Genomic DNA, 21,824 nt, shown 5'->3' with positions numbered 1-21,824 from the left:
AAGAATTGAGAATTCAATTCGAAAAACTCACTTGTAAAAATTTACAAGTAAATTCGTTACATGTGTATACATATATATATACATGTATAAGTTCTCGCTCAACATTTTGAGAACGGCTCGTAAGGCCTTATATTCACTCATTGGTTTAAATTACACAAGTATATTGTAGAAAAAAATAAAAATAAAAATAAAAACTATATCACATCGAATGTACGTGCATTTGCACGTGTTAATTTTTTCAGTAGAAAGCTTTTCCTATTTGTTTGTGTGTGAAACCTCCGTAAAACGTTTCGCATTTTCGTTCCAGCCAAGACGTTGAACTCGTAAAATCGCAAACTCGTTTCCCGTGCGCAAAAGATTGTCAAGTACAATCACGTTGCGCGAAGCGATCATCATCCCCGGGAAACTTATATTGCGGCAATTCTCATCGGGATCTTTATGATACGTGAAAGACTTTTCAAAAGACTCTCTTTGCGTCGATAGAAGAATTCCGGAAACCGTAGGTAACTCGTTCCATCACGCTATTCGGCCGCGGAAAGCGTCCCCGCCATTGTGGAAACATCGTCGTAGTCGCGGGGCGCATAGTGTAAGCCCGATTCTGTGAGAATCTTCGGCCGCAGGATCTTCACGGTCGCGTTTACAGCTTGCGTAAATCTCACGTTTACGATCGCCATAAACTCGCCTCGATCCCACGCGCGGTCCGAGCTGTTCTTAAGGGCACGAACATCTCCGGGCGACGCGGGTGTCGACACACTCGAGGTAAGGGTCAGTGTCTTGATTTGAGGTCGTCCGGCGAACGTATAATTTTGTGGGACACTTTGAGCTTTAGTGGCCATACGGCTGCAAATAGCTCCGCCGAGTAAATTCCGTGATTTACGCGAATGGAGCTTGTGTGAAAGGCGAGGACGCGCGTGAATGACTTCATCAGACTGAGAAAGATTAGCAGATTTTAGAATCTCGTGTGTTTTACAGACAAATTTGAGTAAACATTAAAGAAGTATATTTACGAATTTTAACACCGATCGTTTTTTTTACATTTCCGACAAGTTCAGAGATTTAAAAAAAAAAAAATACTCGTGCAGTTATATTACGCATTATGCTCCTTTGTCGCACGAAGGGAGGGTGAAAGAACGGGGGTGATAAGTACAAGAGGAAATTATTAACAATAATCCTCTCTCGCGCAGGAATGAAGGGAGAAGCATTTGACGAAGACAAGTATGAACACGCGTCAGTGGAGAACGAATAGAACTAAGAACGGAAGACGAGAGAGAGAGAGAGAAAGCGTGACGAAGTGTAATTACGTACGGAACAGTGAGTCCAATCAGACTGCCGCGCAAACAGAAGAAAATTTCGACGAAAAGGGTCGCGAGAGTGTGAACCAGAACGAATTTCTGATTCGGAAGATGAAAGATGAATTTTGGAGTGCGTGTTTTTATTTATTGAGACACGCTCATAACTCGCGTATATATAATAATTATATATTCCATATTTTCGTATAATGTTAGTACATTACACATGTAAATAATGCATAAATAAATAACGCGCGATAATTTTCTCCTCTCTTTTTTTCGCTACAACGCTCTCTTTCTTAAAAAAAATGTCAATTTTTCCGATCGACACGTTCGATCCACAAATAATTTTATTTTCGATAAAACGCAGATCTCACTTGCGCGTAGCGATTCTGCGAGTCGCTTAGGAAAACGCGTTGACAGAGAATGGAGAGCGCCGGAATCGTTGCAACAAGGGTGCGTCGGGAGGCGCAAGCGGCGCGTATGGGAACCGCAGGAAGACGGATCGCCGCTATTTCGAACACATAGCTGCGAATGCGTTATTTAATTAAAACTACGCCGGGGTCTCTCCGGTAGATTGTGTGCCAGAAAAAAAAGAGCACGAAAGCGCCGTTTGGGCAACGCTGGAAACAAGAGAGAGAAAGAGAGAAAGAGAGAGAGAGAGAAAGCGAGACGAAGTGGAACGTGAGATTGCGTCAGAAGAGTTGAACAAGTGGAGCGAGAGAGAAAGAACGAAAGAGAAAGAGAGAGAAGAAGAAAAAAGAGGGGGATGAAAACGAGAAAGCGAAAACACAAACGAAGAAGACCGAGGGCAGGGCGGTTGATGATAGAAGGATAAACCGAATCGGTGAGGGTGGAAACGAGGACTGCACACGGGCGGAAGAGGAACAGAGATGGACGGGACAGCGCGCAATCCGAAAGTTATAAAAGAAGTTCTTTCTGCTACTTAGAGAGGAAGGACGTTGGCGGAGGCGCCGCGAAGAAGAGGAAACGAAGGGGAGTGAAAGAAACGGTGAAACGAGGAACGGTTCTCTCGCCAGAAAGAGAGCAAATAACCCACTCGACAGACCCCCCACCGGACTTGGCCACTCGGACCGGCCAAGAGCACGTAAGGATTCTCGAGCGTCGCCGGAAGGAAGAGAAAGAGAGCGGGGAAAACGAGAGAGAGAGAGAGAGAGAACGGGGATGAAAGAGGAAACAGAACTGACGCGCGCGAGAAAAACTAGGATGCGGAAAGAGCGAAAGGAGGTGGCCATCGAGTCACGCGCGGGTGCCACGGGACTTGGTTTCTATATCATGGGACTCTCGACGATCGGGCGCATCGGCGACGCGAAGTCGAATAGAAAACAAAACGAAGTTTCCCAATTTAAAAAACTTGTACGAGCGCCGTCGCGCAGGTGGACGGAGTGATAACGCGATTGCTGATAATCGAATATGTATACATATATATAGTATATATATATATACAATACACGTAGACACATACCTAACATATACGTGTATTTCAATTTAACACAAAGATCGCACTGCGACTTTCAAATATCTTCCTTTTTCTCACTCAAAATTACGACCGAAGTATTTGTCTTTTTTAGATTATTCTTCTCGTTATATAAATTTCTATACCGCGAATGCAAATATTCTCCTCTCTCTTTCTGACAATGAGATATAATTTTACGTTTCCGAATAAAACCGAACAAATTGGAAACTCCAAGGCTCGCGCAAACTCTCCGCCGGGCTGTTTATTAGCATTTCATAACAAACCGGGATTTCGAAATGAGAACGCGGTAATTAATTACAGTGGCAGTGATGTAGTGCAATCTAACGTAATAAATAATAGCAACTCTCGGCGTCCGAGGTGGCTGAGCCATCATTTACTTGATACGGCTGCTCTGCAGAGGAAACCTCAGCTAAGAATATTTGTGAATTTGTAACAAAGTAACTCTCCCTCTCCCCTCTTTCTCTGTCTCTCTCTCTCTCTGTCATTTCCTTTCTTTTTTTTCAATTTGTATTTTGTTTGTTTATTTTATTCTAATTTTTCGTATTTTTCTTTTTTGTTTATTATTTTTGTCAGTTTTTGGTTATTTTTGTGCTTTTTTGCTTTGTTTGTGTTACGCGTGAGAGAACTTTTCAGAGCGCCCGGCAAATAAAGCAGTATCTTATCTCTCTCTGTAAAAATATAATTTTCACGTTTAAAATATATATATATATATATGATGTATCCGAGATTTTTTTTATCAACGAACAAAAATGTCGTTTCGTTACGAGCTAAAATTGAGAGCGCGAATGTGAAATGAATGAGGAGTGTGAAAAAAACTGCGATTTCCCCCGGAACACAGAGACAGATAAAATTAAACAGTGTCGACATTTTCGTCGAGCTCCAATTAAGTCGAACGCCTGTTCCTATTTATTTTCCATCAATTACCGAGCGCATGCCAATTATGCAAACAGACATGTAATCTCGTTTGCTCGCAGTTAGTAACGAAAGTGAACGAGTTATCGTCCCTCGTCTGTAAATTTTGCGCGGAGCGTCGATAGAATGAAAACGTGTGCATTCTGATTACAGCTTTACGCAACGCGCGATTCAAAATCAAATCAGAACGCGATAATTGAATTTATTACGATCATTATTACAACAAATGAGGCAAAGGAGCGATAAAAAGAATTTTTAAGTCAACGTGTTAAAATTAACGAAGTTTTAAGATCGTCGCTTTTTTTTTCTCTTGATATCGGAATTCTACGTCGCGCAAAAAACAGACCGGTTTAATTTTAATTACTGCACAGAAAATCCGTAATATTTAATTATCGCGCAGAATCTCCGACGGAGGGAAGATATAGAAATACTCGCGTGTTCTCCGCGAGAATGAAGATTCAGCGAGCAAACAACCGACGGCTGAGATATGCCCCCGACTTTAGGAATTGATTTTAATCGTGCAAACATTACGCGAAGGATCTTGCGTCCGCGCGTACTTCCGGTTTTCCAGCCTCCCTCTCTCTCTCTCTTCTCTTTCTATCTACCTACCCACCACGGAGGATAAGAGAAGCCAGCGAGAAGGGGAAAGAGGAAGTGTTTGCATCCGCTTCGAGCGCGCTCCTGGAACTTCCGCGGGCCAAGACATAAGTGCAACTCGATTTGCATATTTAACTCGACGAGCGCGCGGAACTACCCGGGATTTCGAGGGAAGCCGACCGGCAAACCGCGCGTTCCGCGCCGCGCCGCGCCGCGTCCTCCCTCGACGCGGTGGCCCGCATTCGATTTACTTGCAATCGTGCCGCGGATTAATTAGTTCGCTCTGCCATAAGCGCATATACACACACACACACACACACACACACACACAAACACTTGGATTGGAAGATGGGGCGCGCGGGTAACCCCATTCTCCTCCCCTCGGACTCACCTCGGAGACGACACCACGCGCGCGTGTTTACACCGCCCGTTGTGGAAGGGGTTGACGCGGGTCGCGCGTATTGAACTTACTCGCGTCGGTGATTTCGGGATTGATCGTTCGGTTTAGCGATGGAATTGCTTGCGCGATGCGGGCCGAAACGCTCCGACGCGACTCGTCTTGTAGTTTTGTTTGCAAAAGTAGGTTTCCGCCGTGCCGCGGGCTGGTCACGTCCGTTAATTTAGCGGATCCGAATTATGGATTAATTTAATTTGTGATGAAATATCATGATTAATATATCAAGACTTTTAGATTATAACGGACAACGTGTCTGTTATGTATAATTTTTACTGCAGAACTTTTAACATGTAAAAACTTTTTCGTAATTTGACATTTTTATATATTTGCACAGTTATAAATGAATTTGTAATATGTGAAATTGTAATAAATTTATTACACAGTTCTATGCGCAAAATTAAGAACATCTCTTATTTTTGTAAATCGATAAGAGAAGATAACTTTTATAAGTGATCAATTTCTATTTTTGTTAATTGAGAAAAAATATTTAATTTTAGATTTTAGTTTTAGATTTTAGTCAATTTAGAGAAAACTCGTGCATTTTTGAAGACTTACAGAAATAATAATAATAATAATAATAATAATAATAATAATAATAATAATAACCGTAAAATGAAGAAGATTGTCACGACGACTATTTTCGTTGAGAGAGAGATAAAACTAAATAAAAATAAATGAATGACTTAAGTGCAAGAGTGGAAACATCTTTTTACAATTTTGCGCGCCAACTTCCGCGCGCCGGACTTTGCCGCGACTTTCAAGGGAAAAGCTGAAAAAAAAAAAACAAAAAAAAACTAGCAGACATTTTTACGAGTCTCCCGCGGCGAGACTTACGTACGTTTCCCCCGAAAACTGCTGCGCGTTTCTATAAGAGCATCAAAATTAACGGCAAACACATTTGCTAGGTGTGGATTTTAACGGGAGAGGAGGAGCGGGGAGGAGGAGTAGGGGGCAAAAGCGCGCACAAAACTTAAAAACCAAAAAATAATTGAATCATCGGGCGTAGCAGGGAGAAGCAGAGCAAACTTCGCTGTACCGTCGATAAAAGGAAAGTTTGCGTGCTTCTGTACAGAAACGGGCGATAACGATAAAGTTTAAGGATCCTCGAGCTCGGGGTTGAACACACGCTGAGTACCAATCACGAACTTCCGCACTAGCAGCAATAATGTGTACTGAATCAATAGCGTGTTAAGACAGTTATTGAAGCGCCTATAGAAATTCACTCGTCGCTTAATTTTCCGGGTCAGCTCAATTCGCGAAGCTAATTCGGAATTGTTTTTTTTTTCTTTCTTTTGTTCAACGGAATATTATTAAATTAACAATGTTAATATTATACGTACAATATATATTACACAAAGAGATAAGGCTCTGTTCGAGCTCTCCGCACTCTCTTGCCCTCTCTCTCCCTCTTTCTCGAACCGCTCACGATACTCTCCCCGGCGGCGGCCTGAGGCGCGCAAAGCGAGCCGAGAAAGCGGAAGGGAAGTTGCGCGTCTTCCCCCGAACAAAACGCGACCGTCGTAAATTTCTTCGGCAACGTCGACCCGGTCTCGTCGCCACTTCGCTAATGAAACGTAGCGACGCCTAATGAGGCTAACGAGGGAGTTTCTCTCTCTCTCTCTCTCTCTTTCTCCGACGAGGTTTACTCACTATATACCTCGGTCGCGCGCGGAGGTAAAAACACGTAGCGGGACGCGACATACAGAGAGATCGTCAGACTGTAATGGCTCAGGAGTGGCCCCTAATTCACCCGTGTTGCAACCTTATTAAAATATATCGTTCGACCGAGTTTCCCGCGCGATGAATCTCACTATCCCCTTGGGTATGAGCGGGCCAACTTGGGGGACTCGTTCCGTTCCGTTCGTGAATACCTTAACTTTCAAACAATCAGAATCTCGTTCTCGAAAACATCGTCTTGCACACACACGACGCGAGTGTGCAAGAAGTTTATTTCGGAAATTCTCCGTTTCTCTTCGCTCTCGCTTCTTCTTCCGAATTTTCGTCGCACGCCGTCGCACGCTTGAATAGGTTCAGCGCGGATGATCGATCGCCGTCGGAGCGTGTTGCATACACGCGGCACGGTGTGTGTCGCCGTTGATAACGCAACGCCATTTCCCAGGAAAATGATAAATCTCGCGGACTGGCGTGCGGCGGACGTGCGCTAAAAATGCTTTCCATCAGCGACTCCTAAGTAGTTTTCCTCGCGCGCGGTCGAGAAGAGAGCGACGCGTATCTCTACGCGGAGATGAATTCTCGCGACGAGGCGGAAGGAAAAGAAAGGGTGGGAAGAGGAAAGGCGCGAGAGGTGGGGTGGGAAGAGGAGGATCGAAGCGGATCCGCGCCCGAAAGGATTAGAGAAGTGCCACAGGCAGGTGAGATCATTTGTCACGTCGCGCGCGCGAGTTTACCCGATGCGATCGACACATGCGTGGATAGAAGCCGTTCGTGTACGTACGTAGTTCGAGTTCGAGCGTCACGAGCGATTTAGTCGGCGCGGCGTGTTTGAGCGATTGGACCGATCGTCGGATGACGCCGAGCCTGCAGAAAAATGACCACACGGCGAGGAATTTAATATGGCACGTATCCCAGGATACGAGAGCGGGTTACTGCGCGCATGGTGATTTAACGAGGGCAAAACTGGGTCAGTAACGTCGATAAATCGATCTTTCTTAATAAGTTTGTTTTTCTTCTTTTCGCTTTTGATTTTGACTTTTTTTTTTTTTTTTTTTTGACAAAAAGTCTCGGAACGCGAGAGGCGTTAAAATCGTTGATCAACGTCGATCAACGTTTGTACAATTATTTCACGGGGGAGAAAATAGAGTCGGAGTGAAAAATTTATCGCGCTCGCGAAGAGAGACGTTTATTCTTCTTCTCGACGACGACGCCTGCAATCACGTATGTACTACGTGCGTCAGTTTGCAGGGCTGGAAACTCCAGCCTCTGCGAAGGGTTTGTATTATGCGCGTCTTTTCTCGCTTCGATACGAACGGGACGGGAGAGGAGGGTGCGTTCGGTGTGGCCACGTGTAAATAATCTTAAACTGTCAGGAGCACGTGCCACGAGCAATCTGTGTGTATCTCGCGCCGCGCCATATACACGTCGCGCATACGCTCGCCCGATATATATGCACCGCCATCAAGAAAACCAGATCGATGTGTTCGGGATTTCGAAATAATCGCGCAAAACTTACGTGAATGGAACAAACGCGCGCGCGCGCGCGTGCAGGTCGAAATGTTTTAATAATTCGATCGCATGTTTTTTCGCGATGAATATTTAATAACGAAAAATTTGCTCGCTGCAGAAGGAACTCGATCGATCGAGTTTCTTTTAAAACTCATATTTTTAATATCGAGAATGAAATATATATAAAAGCGCTAAATATAAACGTTGCTGGAGATAAAAAAAAAAAATAAAAAAAAAACAAAATATAGGAAAAAGAAAAAAGTAACTAAAATGCATTAAACTGTGGAAGTTTCATACAATTTCTGACAAAGTTTAATCACGAGTAAACCCATTGAATCAGTCGATACGGTCAAACCGGGGGGTAATATAATGGCGCGGCAACGCTCGGATGAATATAAATCGCGGTGAAAGAGCGGAAGGAGGAGGAGGGGAAAATAATAAAATGCAGAAAAGAGCGGAAGTTCAAATGAGCGTTCTCCAACAGAAAAAGAGAGAGAGAGAGAGAGAGAGAGAGGAGAGGAGCGACGGCTCTGTAAAAAGTTAGGCCTGGAAACAGCGAACGAGAAACAATAAATTCTTTCCTTATTGCACGGGAATAATATATTTAATGAGCTCCAAAATGGAAAAAACTCTCTTATTATCGGCAGACACGTATTAAAATCACTACCGACATTAATAAAAAAAAATGACTGCGAACCGAGTTTGTTTTATAGTTTTTCGGAAAAAAAAGTATCAAAAGTTTATTGCTCGTAAACGTTTACTGAATAACGTAGATCTCGTTCGTGTCACAAAAGTCATCTTCTATTTTCGATTGTTTTTTTTTGCACGAGATTTAATATGAAATGTCGAGGAATTGTGTTTTCGTCGCTGATCGCAAAATGTGTTTTTCAAGCGCGCAATTAACGAGACGCGATTCGAGACGCCGTTATTGTTGGAAGCAAAGCGAACAAGATTTCCCATGCTTGAGGAATATACGCCGCATACATCATCGATGGGCCGTTCCCAATAAACTGTAGCAGCCGCACTTGCCACGTCATTAATCATCATGCGACAGTAACATCGTAGGTGTTGGCTCGCGCGAGCAATTTGTGAGATCGAAATGAGCTCGAAATAATAATCATTCAAGTTCTTATCGGAAACAACACGAAAGTAGAATATTATTCATCTTTCAAATTATTTTATTATATCATATTATATATATTATAGTATATATCATAGTATATATCATATTATATACAGCTGTTTTATTGAGGCACAGATATCAGTGCGATTGTTAGCGCGACGAGCATCGACAGCAGAGAGAAAGATGCAACGGGAATTTCACGATTGCGCTTTTCGCGTTGAAAATCTCCGTCTCCAAAAAGCCATACGGTATTTATATACAAGATATAAAATTTTAATTTTAATTATGTAAATTATAAATACTGTACTGTAAAGTTAAAATATTAATTATATTATAAAAAAACTATATTATAAAAAATATACAATAAAAAATGGCACAGATAAAACAGTATCGATAATATCGTCGTTGATTTTAAATAGAGTGTGAAATACAAAAAAAATGCTACACTTACCGTTTTATACACAGTCAAACGATAAAAACGTTTAAAAGGATCTCTCAATTTTTATTACGCAAGATAAACCGATTTGCACACACGAATGTTCGCCTACGATAAGTAATATATATGTTCTTGTCGCAATTTTTTCTGAGTTTATATAATCACATAATATATAAATTTTTATTTTTTTTCAAATTTTTTCAAATTTTTTCTCTCCATCGCGCGACCATTTTAAAATTCCTCCTCCACACGGTTTTGCGTGTAAATTGAGATACGCGCTTATTTTGCGCGCCACTCGATGGAAGACCATCGACGACGAATTTTGCGACACGCACCAGTTCTCTCTCCCTCGTTTCGCGAATATTTAATACTTCGCACGAGAGAGGCTGTTACCGCGCGTTAGTTAAACGAGGAGTGCATAAGCGAGGGCTGAACACAGGAAGGAGGATGGGTTTTAATGGTGTCGTCCCGTTTATAACGGGGGAAATTTGTTTAATAAGCTTAGGGCCGTGTTCGCCGATAATGTTTGCGGAAACTAATAGTTGGGTGATACACGTTTCGCGGCGAGGTGAGTTCGGCGCGACCGCCGAATTATGACGACAGCGAAATTTTATCGTTATTCGTTAATTTCTCGATCGCGCGAGAAGCTGTGCATCCCAACGCGATCATTCTCTCTCTTTCTAATAAAAGAGATTCGTAAAAATAGAGATCGTAGAAAATATACTTTTTAAGATAAAAATACTTTGAATTATTATATAAGAGCGAATATATTTTTAACACGTCGAGCGCGTTGTAAAATTCTGAGATTTCGGAGTGGTTTTCGGGGTTTGTTATCGAAGTTGCGCGGCGCGATTGATTTTCGTGAAATTCGAAAGAACGAAGCATTCTCTCTCGCGCTGTGCTAACAAAACTCGACAAGAAAAAGAAACAAAAGAGCCGGTCTACTTAATGATCGGAAAATCCAATTCTGTGTGCGCAAGTAGCTATTTCTTCTGGCGACGACGATTCAATTAGCGAGAGATCTCTATATCCATCTTGCGGCGCTCGTTTCTTCCAAGTGGATAAAACTCGCAAAAAAAAAAAAAGAAAAGAAGAAAAAATAAAAAACGAGCGAGCGGAGAAAAGGCCGCGAACGTGCGGAATTATCCATGAAGGGAAATGTCATAAAGGAAGAACAATAATGCGAACGTGCTTGACTGCGAATCTTTAGATTTTCGCGGAACGTATCTTCGAGATTTATCGACCAACCCGCAAACATGATCAGCGGATGAAAATTTTTGTTTTGTTTTGTTCTGTTTTTACGCATTGAAAAAAAAACGTGTATCGCGCGCGAATTGTATCAAATTAAATTTTCCGCGTCCGACCATTGACGAGGGCGTTTCACTGATTGCCGGCGAGTGGAAACTCCCCGCGTGACGGTCGGACACGCGGACGGTTAATCGGCCGCGCGAGTTACGTCAGACGTGTGCGAATTCGCAAAGAGAAGTTCACAAAGAGCATTACACGTGACGAAACACTCTCTTTTCAGGATACATCTTTTATCCCGATCCGGTTTTCTCCTCACGAATTGATCGAGTGAAAATCCAACACGCACCGCAAATAGTATTTCCGTTGCTCCGGATAAGAGATGTGTGGGAGCGAGGAGTTCACAATTGGCCCGATAATTCGTTCGATCAGACTGTTCTGTATATAGAGCAACGCGGTCGTTCTCCCCGCGCATCTTTTCCCGACGCGGTGTAAGAGAGCGGCGAAGCAGCTACCGTCACCCGAAAGTAATCGAAGATCTCCTCTGTCGTGTTCCGCGAACCGTAGCAAGGAGCCGCGTGAATCAGATTAGACGCCATTTTGAGGCTAATGAGCCGGGAAACGAGGCTGAACCGAGAGAGAGAGAGAGAGTGGGAAGGAGAGAGGAAGAGAAAGAGAGAGATTCTCTGTTCCGTGCGTGTTTCTTCTTTCGCTTTCTTTCATTCGCGCTTCGACCTCCTCCGCTTTCGCTGAAATTTCCAAAGCATTTCGTTCTTATTTCCGTCCGTTCCTTCCTCCTTTGTTCCTTCCTCTTTCCCCTTTCTCTCTCTGTCTCTTTCTCTCTCTCTCTCATTCGCCATATATATCCCCCGGATCGGCCGGTCTGTCTCGGTTGCATCCTTTTCAGTACTTGCAAACAATAACGCATTCCTGCGTGGCCGCGCGCCGCACGGTAATTAACCATTCGTTAGATACCGCGAAAACAATGGCGTGTGGCCGGGCCTCGGCGTTTACTTGCTCTACGCTTATCGTAACAATAGCTACACCGCGCTACGCGTGTGTGCGCGTTAATGGCATCCGATACGTCCCGCATTCACAGAAATATACTTCGCGACTTCATTCGATCTTTCGTTTGTTTCTCTCCTCCCCTCGCCCCTCCTCACTCCCGTGACGTTTAATTATGTGAGCACAAAAACGAAACGCGGCGGAATTCTACGCGCGGAGCGCATTAGAACAATTGCGCGCCTTCGCGTAAAATAAAGTTCACATTTAATTTCTCGCTGTTCGTACAAAGATCCGGTAATTAATTTACATGTTAAAAAATATATATCTCTGTGCATCCAGCGTTTGGGAGAGGGGAGGAGAAGAAGAGAGAAACCTTTTACCGGTTTTGTTTCTCTAATAGTTTAATTCGCGTGCTTCATCGCAGACGGCGCGCGCTTTCTTCTCCGCTCCGGGAGAAAAAATTAAATCAAAGAGTTTAAACAAAGGTTTCCTCTTAACCGACAAAATTTGCAGTTTACGCCGCTTGTTTGCATGCAAATGAAATGAGATATGTAACGAGGAGGAACGATAGTCGCGCTTAATCGCCGAAATTCCCGGCGTTCTTCCTGGAAGGGACGCGGCCGGGACGAGATACAGCGAGCCCGCAGGTAGGTATGAAACGCAAAAAAAAACCTTGGCTATTAATCCGGAAAAATAGTGTGTCTCTCTCTCTCTCTCTCCTCCGCACGCGGCTTTGTCCACGGCCGGTCGCTAATCAGAACGGCGCTTTAAACCGCTTTTAGCTTCCCGGGAGAGCGCGCGCGGGTGAGAAGCTTAACGTAGGGAGGAGACAGGGGAGGACACAATAAAAAACAAGCGCGTGCGAATAGGCGAGCGGGTGATTTCTGAGCATCTGTTCGCAATTTAATTCCACACTCGCGAATGGAGTGTCCACAGGAGAGAACGATCTCTCATCCTCGTATCGCTTCCTCCTCACCCCCTCCCGTCGAGCGGAGGAGAGAGCGTCTCCCGACGGTTTCGCTCGGTTTCGCTCGAAAAAAAATTCCGCGCATCCGTAGGACCACTGCCGTAGGATGTGCGCGGCACGACCAAAAGAAAAGCGCACGCGGTGGTAAATAACAAAAACAATCAAAACTCAAAGATACCATTCGCTTGGACGTTGGGAGAGAAATTGTTGCTGCACCTTTTGCGAACAAAAAAATTGTTGCGATAATCTTAAATTTAACAAAATAATTAAGTTTAACAAAAATAAAAAAGAACAATTTGAAACGCGCACGATGGCAACGTGCGGATGCGCAAAATAATAGAAAATTACTATAAAGCCCGTGTGTTGATGATAAAAGCGGTTAACATCAAATTATTGATGATAGTACAATTGTTGGGAATTAAATTTTCCGTAAGCGCGGTATCAAACCGGATGTGGCAATTGCGGGGCGAGAGGGGAAAGGGGGACTGTAACTCGGTGTCGCGCGTGGAATCGAGACTGTTCACCAGACCGGAAGAACAACACGATTGCGGACGCGATCGCAAGCTGGTATACGAGACGGATTAGCGTAGACCGATGCTCTCCTGGGCGAATATACCTGCAGCTAATTATCTGCCACGTCACGCTCCCAGGATATAATCCTTAATTATTCGCGACTCACGGTCCCTTCGCGGTTTCATTACGAAACAACGAGGAAATTTGTAATCTGCGAGAAAATTGTTGCGAAAAGAAGGCTCGAGTTCGCAAAGGTTCGCTCGCGACATTCGATGTATATCGACGTGTGTTTAACGCGGAAAAACTCGCGCCCGCGAAAATTAATTGCAAGCGATTCAATAATCGATGTTGCGCGCGAATAATTAATGAATCGTCGGAGTAATATAAGTAGCAAACACACATACCAATGCGAATCCGGCCATTTCCAACGGAAATAATCGGTTGATTGAGTTAATCAAAATCAAATCTCTTCGGTTCTCCGCATTTCCCGTGTCTCTTGTCGATCGGTGCACTTTTGAAACCGCGACGCCACCGGCAAAAAGTTGATCGCTGACGCCATCTGTCGGCGACCGAGCAAGACGTCCATCAGAAAACCTCACCAGACTTCGTCGAACGCGTCGAATGTCCCTGCAACATTGCGGCATGTGATTTGGCGCCAAAATTGAAAATGACGTTTGAAATGATTACATAATACGAGAGTATCTTTCTTTGTCATACGCGTGTAAAATGTTAAACAAAAAGAAACTTTTGCAAAGAACATAAAAAAATTGTTTATCGCATAAATATCACGTTCTGCAAATATATATTTTCTCTATCAAACGCGTCTTGGCACTTGGACAAATGCCCGCTAGATGTTCTTCGTTCGCCATTGCGGCACCAGCCGACCGACCGACCATCAACCTGACACGCAGACATCGGGCTTTTGTTTACGATTGACAACTCGAGGTGACTTTAGAACGGGCGTCGTGAAATTTAACAAAAATCATTTGAGATATGGGAGATAAGTCGCTAAAAGATCATTCTGTAGAGAACACAGGTCTCGTGGCTTGATTTATCATTGCGAATATTTGTGTCCAGTGTTTCGTTGTTTCATTTCGTCCTATTTTTTTTTTACAGAAGTTAACCAGGATGAGTTGATACTTCAACAACAGAGACGTATCGAGAAAGAGGTTAATATACACTTTTGTGCCATGTGTATTTCGAAGTGTTTTTTTTTTTTTTTGGAAAAGTCAATTAGAGAACAATCAGGTTTTCTTTAATTTACGTGCGATCGAAAATATAAAATCGTAAATTCTGAAGATTAATCTTCTCTCAAAAGATTACTTTTCTTTCTTATATAAAAAGTTTATTTTATTAAATATATTTAGAAATAATTGTGTCTTTGAGTAAAGTAAAAATATACTTCCCGTTACCAAGACAGATGAGTCATCAGAATTTTCTTTTGAGGAAAAACTTGTTTTATATTTTAGATCTCGGAGTCTATAGCGTTAGTCGGCGAGAAGGAACCGCTGAAGAGCTTAGAGCAAGAATATGGGGAGGACGACATATACCTTTCAAAAGCCAAAACCTTGGCTCAGAAGTATTCTTATATCAGGAGAACGAGACCTGATGGCAACTGTTTCTTCAGAGCATTTAGTTATGCTTACTTGGAAAAATTAATTGGAAATAAGGAGGAATACGACAAGTTTCGTGATTTAGCTTTAAAAAGCAAGGATAATCTTGTAGCTCTAGGTTTTCCTCAATTTACAGTCGAAGATTTTCACGATACGGTAACGTTTATACGTTTCTCGCAATTTTAACCATTTTGCAAAATTTTGGCAAAGAGATTTTGATTCTGAACAAATTTGTGTTGTTGCACAGTTCATGGAAGTAATTGACAAAGTGGGTGGCAGCGACACAGAATCCAGTTATATGGAATTGCATAAGTTGTTCAATGAACAAGGTTATTCCGATTACGTTGTTGTGTATCTTAGATTAATCACATCTGGTCAGTTACAACGCGACGCCGACTTTTATCAACATTTTATCGAAGGAGAACGAACCATCATAGAGTTCTGCCATCAGGTTCGCAAACACTTTTTCGTCATTTACATACGTGACAATTTTTTGTGCGCACAATATATTTGTCTAAACATAGTTTTTGTTCACAGGAGGTTGAACCAATGTATAAAGAGTCCGATCATATTCATATTATAGCAATGAGTAGCGCTTTAGGAACCGGTGTTAGAGTTCGTTATATGGACAGGGGTGCGGGAACTGAAGTCACTGCTCATGACTTCCCTGAAGGTGCCATACCAGCTGTGCATTTATTATATCGTCCCGGTCATTACGATATCCTTTATCCCTGATAAATTTGATGTTAAACAGAGTTTTTCTAATACAAACAGTTAATATAAAAAATGCGATTTCTGTGACCAAATTTTACTGTAACTCTGTTTTCAATCGTGGCTTAATTGTTTGTTTTCTTTTGTTATTTACATAATGTAATATGTAATATATTATATTTAAACACTAAAAAAGCTGATCCCTCAAGTGCGTGTGTTTGAAAATTCCCAAAGACAACTATCCACAAATGCATCTATGTTCTGTCAAATGTTACAAAAACCCTAACTTGTTGGAATAAATGGCAGAATTCGCGCAAACGCGTGTATATTTTTACATCTTTCCTCTTTTCCTAGAAAAAAAAAATTATCACATCGAATACACCATCAGTTCAGAGGACAAATGATAAAACAAGGAGAGGGAAGATCATAAAAAAAAAACACTTTATTGAACATTTGTTGATTAAATCTAAGAGGAATAAATATTGTTTGCTGTTATATGATAAACGTGATTTTCTTTCTCTTTGTACAAATGTATCACAGAAAACTTACAGCGATCTTACACAGAGTCACAATATTTAAACTTTTTATTACACTTGACAGTGCAGAAAGAGAGAGTTCTGTTTAAATCGAATATCGCAAGTAAACTTATTGCATTACAAATTGTAAACACAAATATGTATTTTAAACTTTAATAATATCTAGTTACACAACACAATTTGCAACATAACAATTTATATCGTACACATTGATTTGAATAAATAAATCCTGCGGAGACAATCCGTGTAAAGAAATCTCATGTAAAACACACATTTTATACGTACGTCTCATCAATACGTTATCGTTGCATCGATCTCACTTGCTCGGTGACCTCTTCGAGCATCGCTGAACTTTTGTCAATCGCGTCCATCTGATATTCCAAGTGAGTGGCGATGAGTGATAGTTTCTTCAAGTTGCTCTCCATCATTTCCAAACCGTGTTCCTGTTGCGCGAAGTTTCTCGCCGCGTGCATCAAGATCTGGAGAGGAAAATGACGATGGGAAAATATGCTACGCGTGTGTAGAAATTAACGGGCCGATCGCGGCCGCAGCAGCGATCGAAATTAAAGAAACAAAGAAGTACATTACATCACTGCTCTTTGAGCCCCGTTGTATCTGCCTGGCGAGAGAGGCGATATTGTTTACATTGACTTGCACTCTATCCGCCAATCTCATCTTTGACTCAACGAACAGGCTGCGCGCACTTGTGCTCGATGCTGAGGCCATGTTGTATTGTTTCTCATTAATTGTGGGATAAGTTTTGCTCTTGAAGTTATCCAGGCCTATAAATGGACTGTATACTCTGTGTGTTCTGTCGATTAACGTGCTTCCGATAAAAATTATTTCATTCTCTAACTTGATACTTTGAAGATCTCTCTCTCTCTCTTTTAATCGATCAACCGCGTCTAACCTAACCTAAAAAAAAAAAAAAAAACCATTCGCTCCGATCTGCTTGCACTATTGAATGACGTGCGGTAGTACGCTCGTATCTACGGTATAGCGCTGCGAATCGTTAAAGCCAGATTACGGATTGAAATTTAAACCAATCGGAACAGAACGCACGAGGAAAGTTACTCGAATCAAAAAGAAGACTGAGAACGGCTCTTTAAATCGATCTGAAAACACGCCTTGTATATACACGCACTTGTGCCGTTAGAAAAAACATAACCTAAGTAATGTTTTGCGGGGGTGTTATCGAGAGGTAGTTTTTTAATTAAAACTCGAGAAAAAAATAAAGATTTTTGAAAAATTAGAAGTCATATGTCAAAAGTGACACAAAGTTCTTATGTTTGAATGTAAATTGGTCACGCAGTGTGTGCTGTCTGCCGAAGATAAATTGTTAAAATTTTAACGGCAGGAATACTTCTGATTTTTTAAGGTTAATTTGGTTTTAAGATTTTATAGCTTTTTTTTTTTTAAAGGTTTTTATAGTATTTTAGAAGAAAACGTAAATTTTAAATAGTGAAATTAAAATTGATATATTAGAAACACAGAATGGAGATAGACAATTACACGAATAATCTGAAGAAAAAGAAGAAAGAAAAGATAAAGAAAATAAAGATTGAAGATGAGGAAGAAGCGGAGAAGACAGATAAAATGAAAAAATTGGCAATGAGAGAGAAAGAAGTTTGTAAAATCAAAATAGTAGAGAACAACGATGTGAATGATACAAAAAAAAAAAAAAATACTAATGTGAAAATAAAAACGGAGAAAGAAGATAATGTAGAGGATAATGTAGAAGATAATGTAGAGATAAGAAAGAAAAATAGCGCGAAAAGAAAGTTGGGAAAAGATGATGTACAGAAAGAGACGAAAGAAGACGATGTAATTAAAAATCCATGTAATGTAATTAAACTAGAGAAGCAATATACAATTAAGGAGAAAAAGAGGAAACATGATGCAAAACAAGTGGAGGAGAAAAATGATGTAAATAATGAAGCAACGGAAGAAAATATTAATGTAAAAATAAAAGACAATGATGTTCAAGTACAGAAGTTACAGAAGAAAAAGAGCGCAAAAAGAAAGTTGGAAAGAGATGATATAGAGCAAGAGACGGAAGAGGACAATGCAAAGAAAACGTCAGAAAAGGAGTATAAAATAAAAAAGACAAAACGCGATACACACACAAAGAAAATAGCAGAGGAGGAAAGTGAAATGAATAACAAGGAGAACGATAGTAGTATAAAAGTAAAAATGGAGAAGGAGAGTGATGCGGAGAATGAGGAAAATAAAGAAGATAGCGCAACGAAAAAGAGAAAAAAAGATTATGTGGAGAAAAAAATGGAAAAAGAAAATATTATCAAAAAAGTAAGGAAGGAGAAAGAGAGCAGTGTAAAAGTAAAAACGGAGAAGGAGAGCGATGTGGAGAATGAGGAAAATAAAGACGATAGCGTAACGAAAGAGAGAAAGGAAGGTGATGGGGAGAAAAAAATGGAAAAAGAAAATATTATCAAGAAAGTGGGAAAGGAGAAAGATAAAATTGTGAAAATAGAAGTGGAAAAGAAAAATAATACGAAGGAAATGGATATGAGTAACTATGCTGATGCGGATAAATCTGTAAGCAGTGAAATTGGAGACAAAAGAAGTAAAGATGAATTAAATATGTATAAGAACAACAGTACAATTAAATACGAAGAAGAGTTAAATATATCCGAGGACAACGACGACGACGACGACGACAACGACAACGACAACGACAACGACAACGACAACGACGACAACGACGACGACGACGACGACGACGAGCTTATTGAGGACAAATCCTTTTGTAGCGATGTAACGTATTTAGCGCGAGAAATTGCGCTGAAAGAGAAGCTTCCTCGGGAAGAAGCGATGGTAATAATGTCGCTTAATTTAATTTAAAAAAAAATTTAATTTTAAGCTTAAACTTAAAATATGAATGAATTTTGTTACAGAAATTGTATCATTTGTCGGTGAAACTCAGGCACACAGTGCCGCCGCAGCATGAAATCGAGACACGTGCAGGATCACATTTACCCACACCGAGTCAAGTAAGGGAGTTCGAAAAAATAGCACCACTCAAAAAGGGCGCGTACTCTCATGATGAGGATAAAATCATCGTCAAAAACTGGGCTGCATTTTGTGAAGTATGTGTCAGGTATATTTTTCAATACATATCGCTGAAAATGAAATTCAACTTTTTGTTTGTCTATTTGTATTTAAAAATGTGTGTAAAACTTGCTCACAAATTATTTTACACAAACATTCCGAAACAGCTACACAATTGGAATGTGAAAAGGCCGTTTCTAGAGTTGAGAAGCAACAACAAACTGTTGAACATACGTAGTCACAAAGAAAGAAGAAAGTTTGTACAATTCTTAGCCGATGGCCTTCCAAATAGAAGTTTGTACAGTGTTTATCATAGATATAAGACTCTATACGGACCAACTCTGCACTCAAGGTAATGTGTGACATGAACTTATTTCGCATGCAACTACAACTGTTGTTGAACTACAACTGTAGTGAGAAACAAAATGTTATTTTTATAAATATATTGCTTTACAAAAAATATACACATACCAGAAGCCAACATACTTAATACTTAAAAATTAAAATTATCAGGTACACACCTGCTGAAGACCAAATGATACTCGAACACTTGGAAAACAATCCGTCACTGGACCCAAGTCACAAGTATTCTGACTTGGCCAAAGTTCTGAAAAGAACAAGACACTCTATTTATCGGCGTTACCGAATACTGAAGAAGAAAAAGAAGAAGAAGAAGAAGAAGAGAAAGAAGGAAGACGATACATCAAGTGAAAGTGAAGACGAGAATGAAGATAGGAAAGATTTCGTCAAGTAAAACAGAAAAGGATGAAAGTAGAACAAACACATGAAGTCGAAGAGAAAAGAATCTATTTGAACTGAAAAAGTAAGAAAATCAAAACCGACTATAAAGTGTAAAAAGATATTATTTATTATTGTCAGAAAATTACTACTCGTGATATATATATATATATATATAGTTTTATGTTCATATACGAAATACTTATAAATATATATATAGCATTATGAGATAAAATTTTTTTATTTGTGTAATTTGTGTAATACACATACTTCGAAGATAATAGATCTGTATTCTTTTTTTTTGCTTACCTGCTGTGCATGCTTTCAGGAATTAAGAAACGGTAAATCCATTTTAAGACTGTTCATTTCTTTTTATACGAGAGAGAGAAATTTTGCATAATCTATCAAATCTTCTAGATTTTGCGTACAATTTTGTTTTAAAACTATACATTTCGTTTTTAAATTAGGGTTTTTGCGCAAGCATAGATAATAATAATCAATTTCATTACGAAAATTCTATTTGTCCAAATGGCACTACAAATTATTGTTTCTATATAGTAGAGATATGGAGAGCCTAATACATTTTTAAGCCTATATGATACAAGTATTCGACAAACTTTTTTGTACTAAAATGAAACAATACGAAGTACTTGCCATCTGGTTACATGTTCAATTTCATTATTTTTCCGTTCTCACGTCCGGATAATTTGTTTGCTTGTCCATTTCTTCTCCCGCGACGTTGGAAATGACGAGCGTGATGAAAGTAATTCTCTCTTAATTAAATTAAGAGGCTTGGAAACATAGCATTGAAAACAAATGGAGAGAGATCCATATTATGACAAGATTTACGGATAAAATAATATACTACTTTTAAAGTAATAATTAAAAAAATATAAAATAAAAGTGATATAATACTAGGTCAGCCACTAAAATACTAAAACTTAAATCATTAAAAAATGTAGTAATAGATTTACAAGCTTTATATATATATTGGCTAAATATCTAAATAAGTGGTATAAATCAGTCTCGCCTATGTATATAATTCAGAGTTGGCATTTTTTCGGGCACCGATTTCTGGCGATCACGCTCTCCTCCCCGTTCCTCTCGCGTTTCGCAATTTGTTTACTCCTGGTAAACGATTTATGGCACTCGAGTTCAGAGACGACAGCAGCTCGAGATCGTAATAAAACGATAAATTTAAACGAGAGGAAGTGGGGCGCGCGAATGCTGAAGTCAGTGGCTCTGTAAAACGCGCTTTACGATACGATCTATTAAACAAAGAGTTGAAAAATCAATATGATTAACTGTTACGTCATAATATGCATCTTAATAATGTATGTATTTCTTGCATAATAGTTTTTTTTTGTTTTTTTTTGTTTTTTTTTAAGTAAATTTGCAACTGCACTACAATGCAAATATGTCTTTTCTATGATGTATATACTTTGGCGTTTAAATAATTTATATGCCGATTATTTTTCGAATGTGTATATACGCTCGCGCGCGCGCGCGTGTGTGTAAAGAAAAAACGTCAATCTCTTTACCGAGTTATGAATATAATCACAGCTCAAACGTTGCGTGTCTGGTATTACATTTCTGTTATCATTAGTACTGCGTGTATCAACACTACTTCCATCAAGCGGTACTTTAAGAAATTCAAATCCTTAAATAGTTGTAAAATTTGAAATTGAAATTTTTCGTATTATTAAAACATTCTAGAAAATGTCGATTTGTTTTTTCTCTCTAAAATACGCAAACTCCAGCAATATCGTGTAGTATGTATATGTATATAATAGGATTATGTATGTGTACGAATGTTATACAAAAATATATATATATATACGTGTGTATGAATATTTACATATGTTGATATATATGGCGCGGCGTCGATATGATCACGACGTCGAACGATAAAAAAATAATCCGCTGCTTCTC

The 21,824-nt window shown here is 40.2% G+C and overlaps 3 protein-coding genes across 4 annotated transcripts; 2 read left to right on the top strand and 1 right to left on the bottom strand.

The window, feature by feature from the left end:
• The first annotated feature begins 14,114 nt into the window (after positions 1 to 14,114).
• Positions 14,115 to 15,874, top strand: LOC109860054 (ubiquitin thioesterase otubain-like). The gene is made up of 5 exons (XM_020438905.1): positions 14,115 to 14,261; positions 14,342 to 14,394; positions 14,695 to 14,994; positions 15,086 to 15,289; positions 15,376 to 15,874. Exons 1-5 carry the CDS (start codon positions 14,219 to 14,221, stop codon positions 15,571 to 15,573), a joined length of 798 nt encoding a protein of 265 aa, XP_020294494.1. The 5' UTR covers positions 14,115 to 14,218; the 3' UTR covers positions 15,574 to 15,874.
• A 99-nt stretch (positions 15,875 to 15,973) lies between these two features.
• Positions 15,974 to 16,981, bottom strand: LOC109860061 (BLOC-1-related complex subunit 7). 2 transcript variants are annotated; one of them, XM_020438920.1, is made up of 3 exons: positions 16,942 to 16,981; positions 16,674 to 16,867; positions 15,974 to 16,564 (listed from the first exon to the last, which is right to left on the bottom strand). In XM_020438920.1, the coding sequence occupies exons 2-3, from the start codon at positions 16,809 to 16,811 to the stop codon at positions 16,385 to 16,387; spliced, it is 318 nt and encodes a 105-aa protein (XP_020294509.1). In that variant the 5' UTR covers positions 16,812 to 16,867; positions 16,942 to 16,981; the 3' UTR covers positions 15,974 to 16,384. The 2 variants fall into 2 exon arrangements, with proteins under 2 accessions (XP_020294509.1, XP_020294502.1); XM_020438913.1 differs by having other exon boundaries at positions 16,674 to 16,963.
• A 98-nt stretch (positions 16,982 to 17,079) lies between these two features.
• Positions 17,080 to 20,021, top strand: LOC109860043 (myb-like protein X). Its single transcript, XM_020438894.1, has 5 exons — positions 17,080 to 17,463; positions 17,571 to 18,920; positions 19,001 to 19,192; positions 19,322 to 19,506; positions 19,668 to 20,021. Exons 2-5 carry the CDS (start codon positions 17,580 to 17,582, stop codon positions 19,906 to 19,908), a joined length of 1,959 nt encoding a protein of 652 aa, XP_020294483.1. The 5' UTR covers positions 17,080 to 17,463; positions 17,571 to 17,579; the 3' UTR covers positions 19,909 to 20,021.
• Positions 20,022 to 21,824: the final 1,803 nt, after the last annotated feature.

This window comes from Pseudomyrmex gracilis, unplaced genomic scaffold, assembly GCF_002006095.1.
Source record: "Pseudomyrmex gracilis isolate BER0280 unplaced genomic scaffold, ASM200609v1 scaffold_7, whole genome shotgun sequence".
Taxonomy (NCBI): domain Eukaryota; kingdom Metazoa; phylum Arthropoda; class Insecta; order Hymenoptera; family Formicidae; genus Pseudomyrmex; species Pseudomyrmex gracilis.
This window is presented reverse-complemented; position numbering and strand designations above follow the sequence as displayed.

What these genes read in the sequence shown, in the direction of transcription:
- LOC109860054 (XM_020438905.1), top strand. Translation starts at nt 14,219, where the DNA reads ATGGGAGATAAGTCGCTAAAAGATCATTCTGTAGAGAACACAG. An exon ending in TCGAAGATTTTCACGATACG is followed by an intron (nt 14,995 to 15,085) that starts GTAACGTTTATA and finishes GTTGTTGCACAG; the next exon opens with TTCATGGAAGTAATTGACAA. An exon ending in TCATAGAGTTCTGCCATCAG is followed by an intron (nt 15,290 to 15,375) that starts GTTCGCAAACAC and finishes TTTTGTTCACAG; the next exon opens with GAGGTTGAACCAATGTATAA.
- LOC109860061 (XM_020438920.1), bottom strand. Translation starts at nt 16,811, where the DNA reads ATGGCCTCAGCATCGAGCACAAGTGCGCGCAGCCTGTTCGTTGAGTCA. An exon ending in GGGGCTCAAAGAGCAGTGAT is followed by an intron (nt 16,565 to 16,673) that starts GTAATGTACTTC and finishes TTTCCTCTCCAG; the next exon opens with ATCTTGATGCACGCGGCGAG.
- LOC109860043 (XM_020438894.1), top strand. Translation starts at nt 17,580, where the DNA reads ATGGAGATAGACAATTACACGAATAATCTGAAGAAAAAGAAGAAAGAA. An exon ending in TTCCTCGGGAAGAAGCGATG is followed by an intron (nt 18,921 to 19,000) that starts GTAATAATGTCG and finishes ATTTTGTTACAG; the next exon opens with AAATTGTATCATTTGTCGGT. An exon ending in GGACCAACTCTGCACTCAAG is followed by an intron (nt 19,507 to 19,667) that starts GTAATGTGTGAC and finishes TAAAATTATCAG; the next exon opens with GTACACACCTGCTGAAGACC.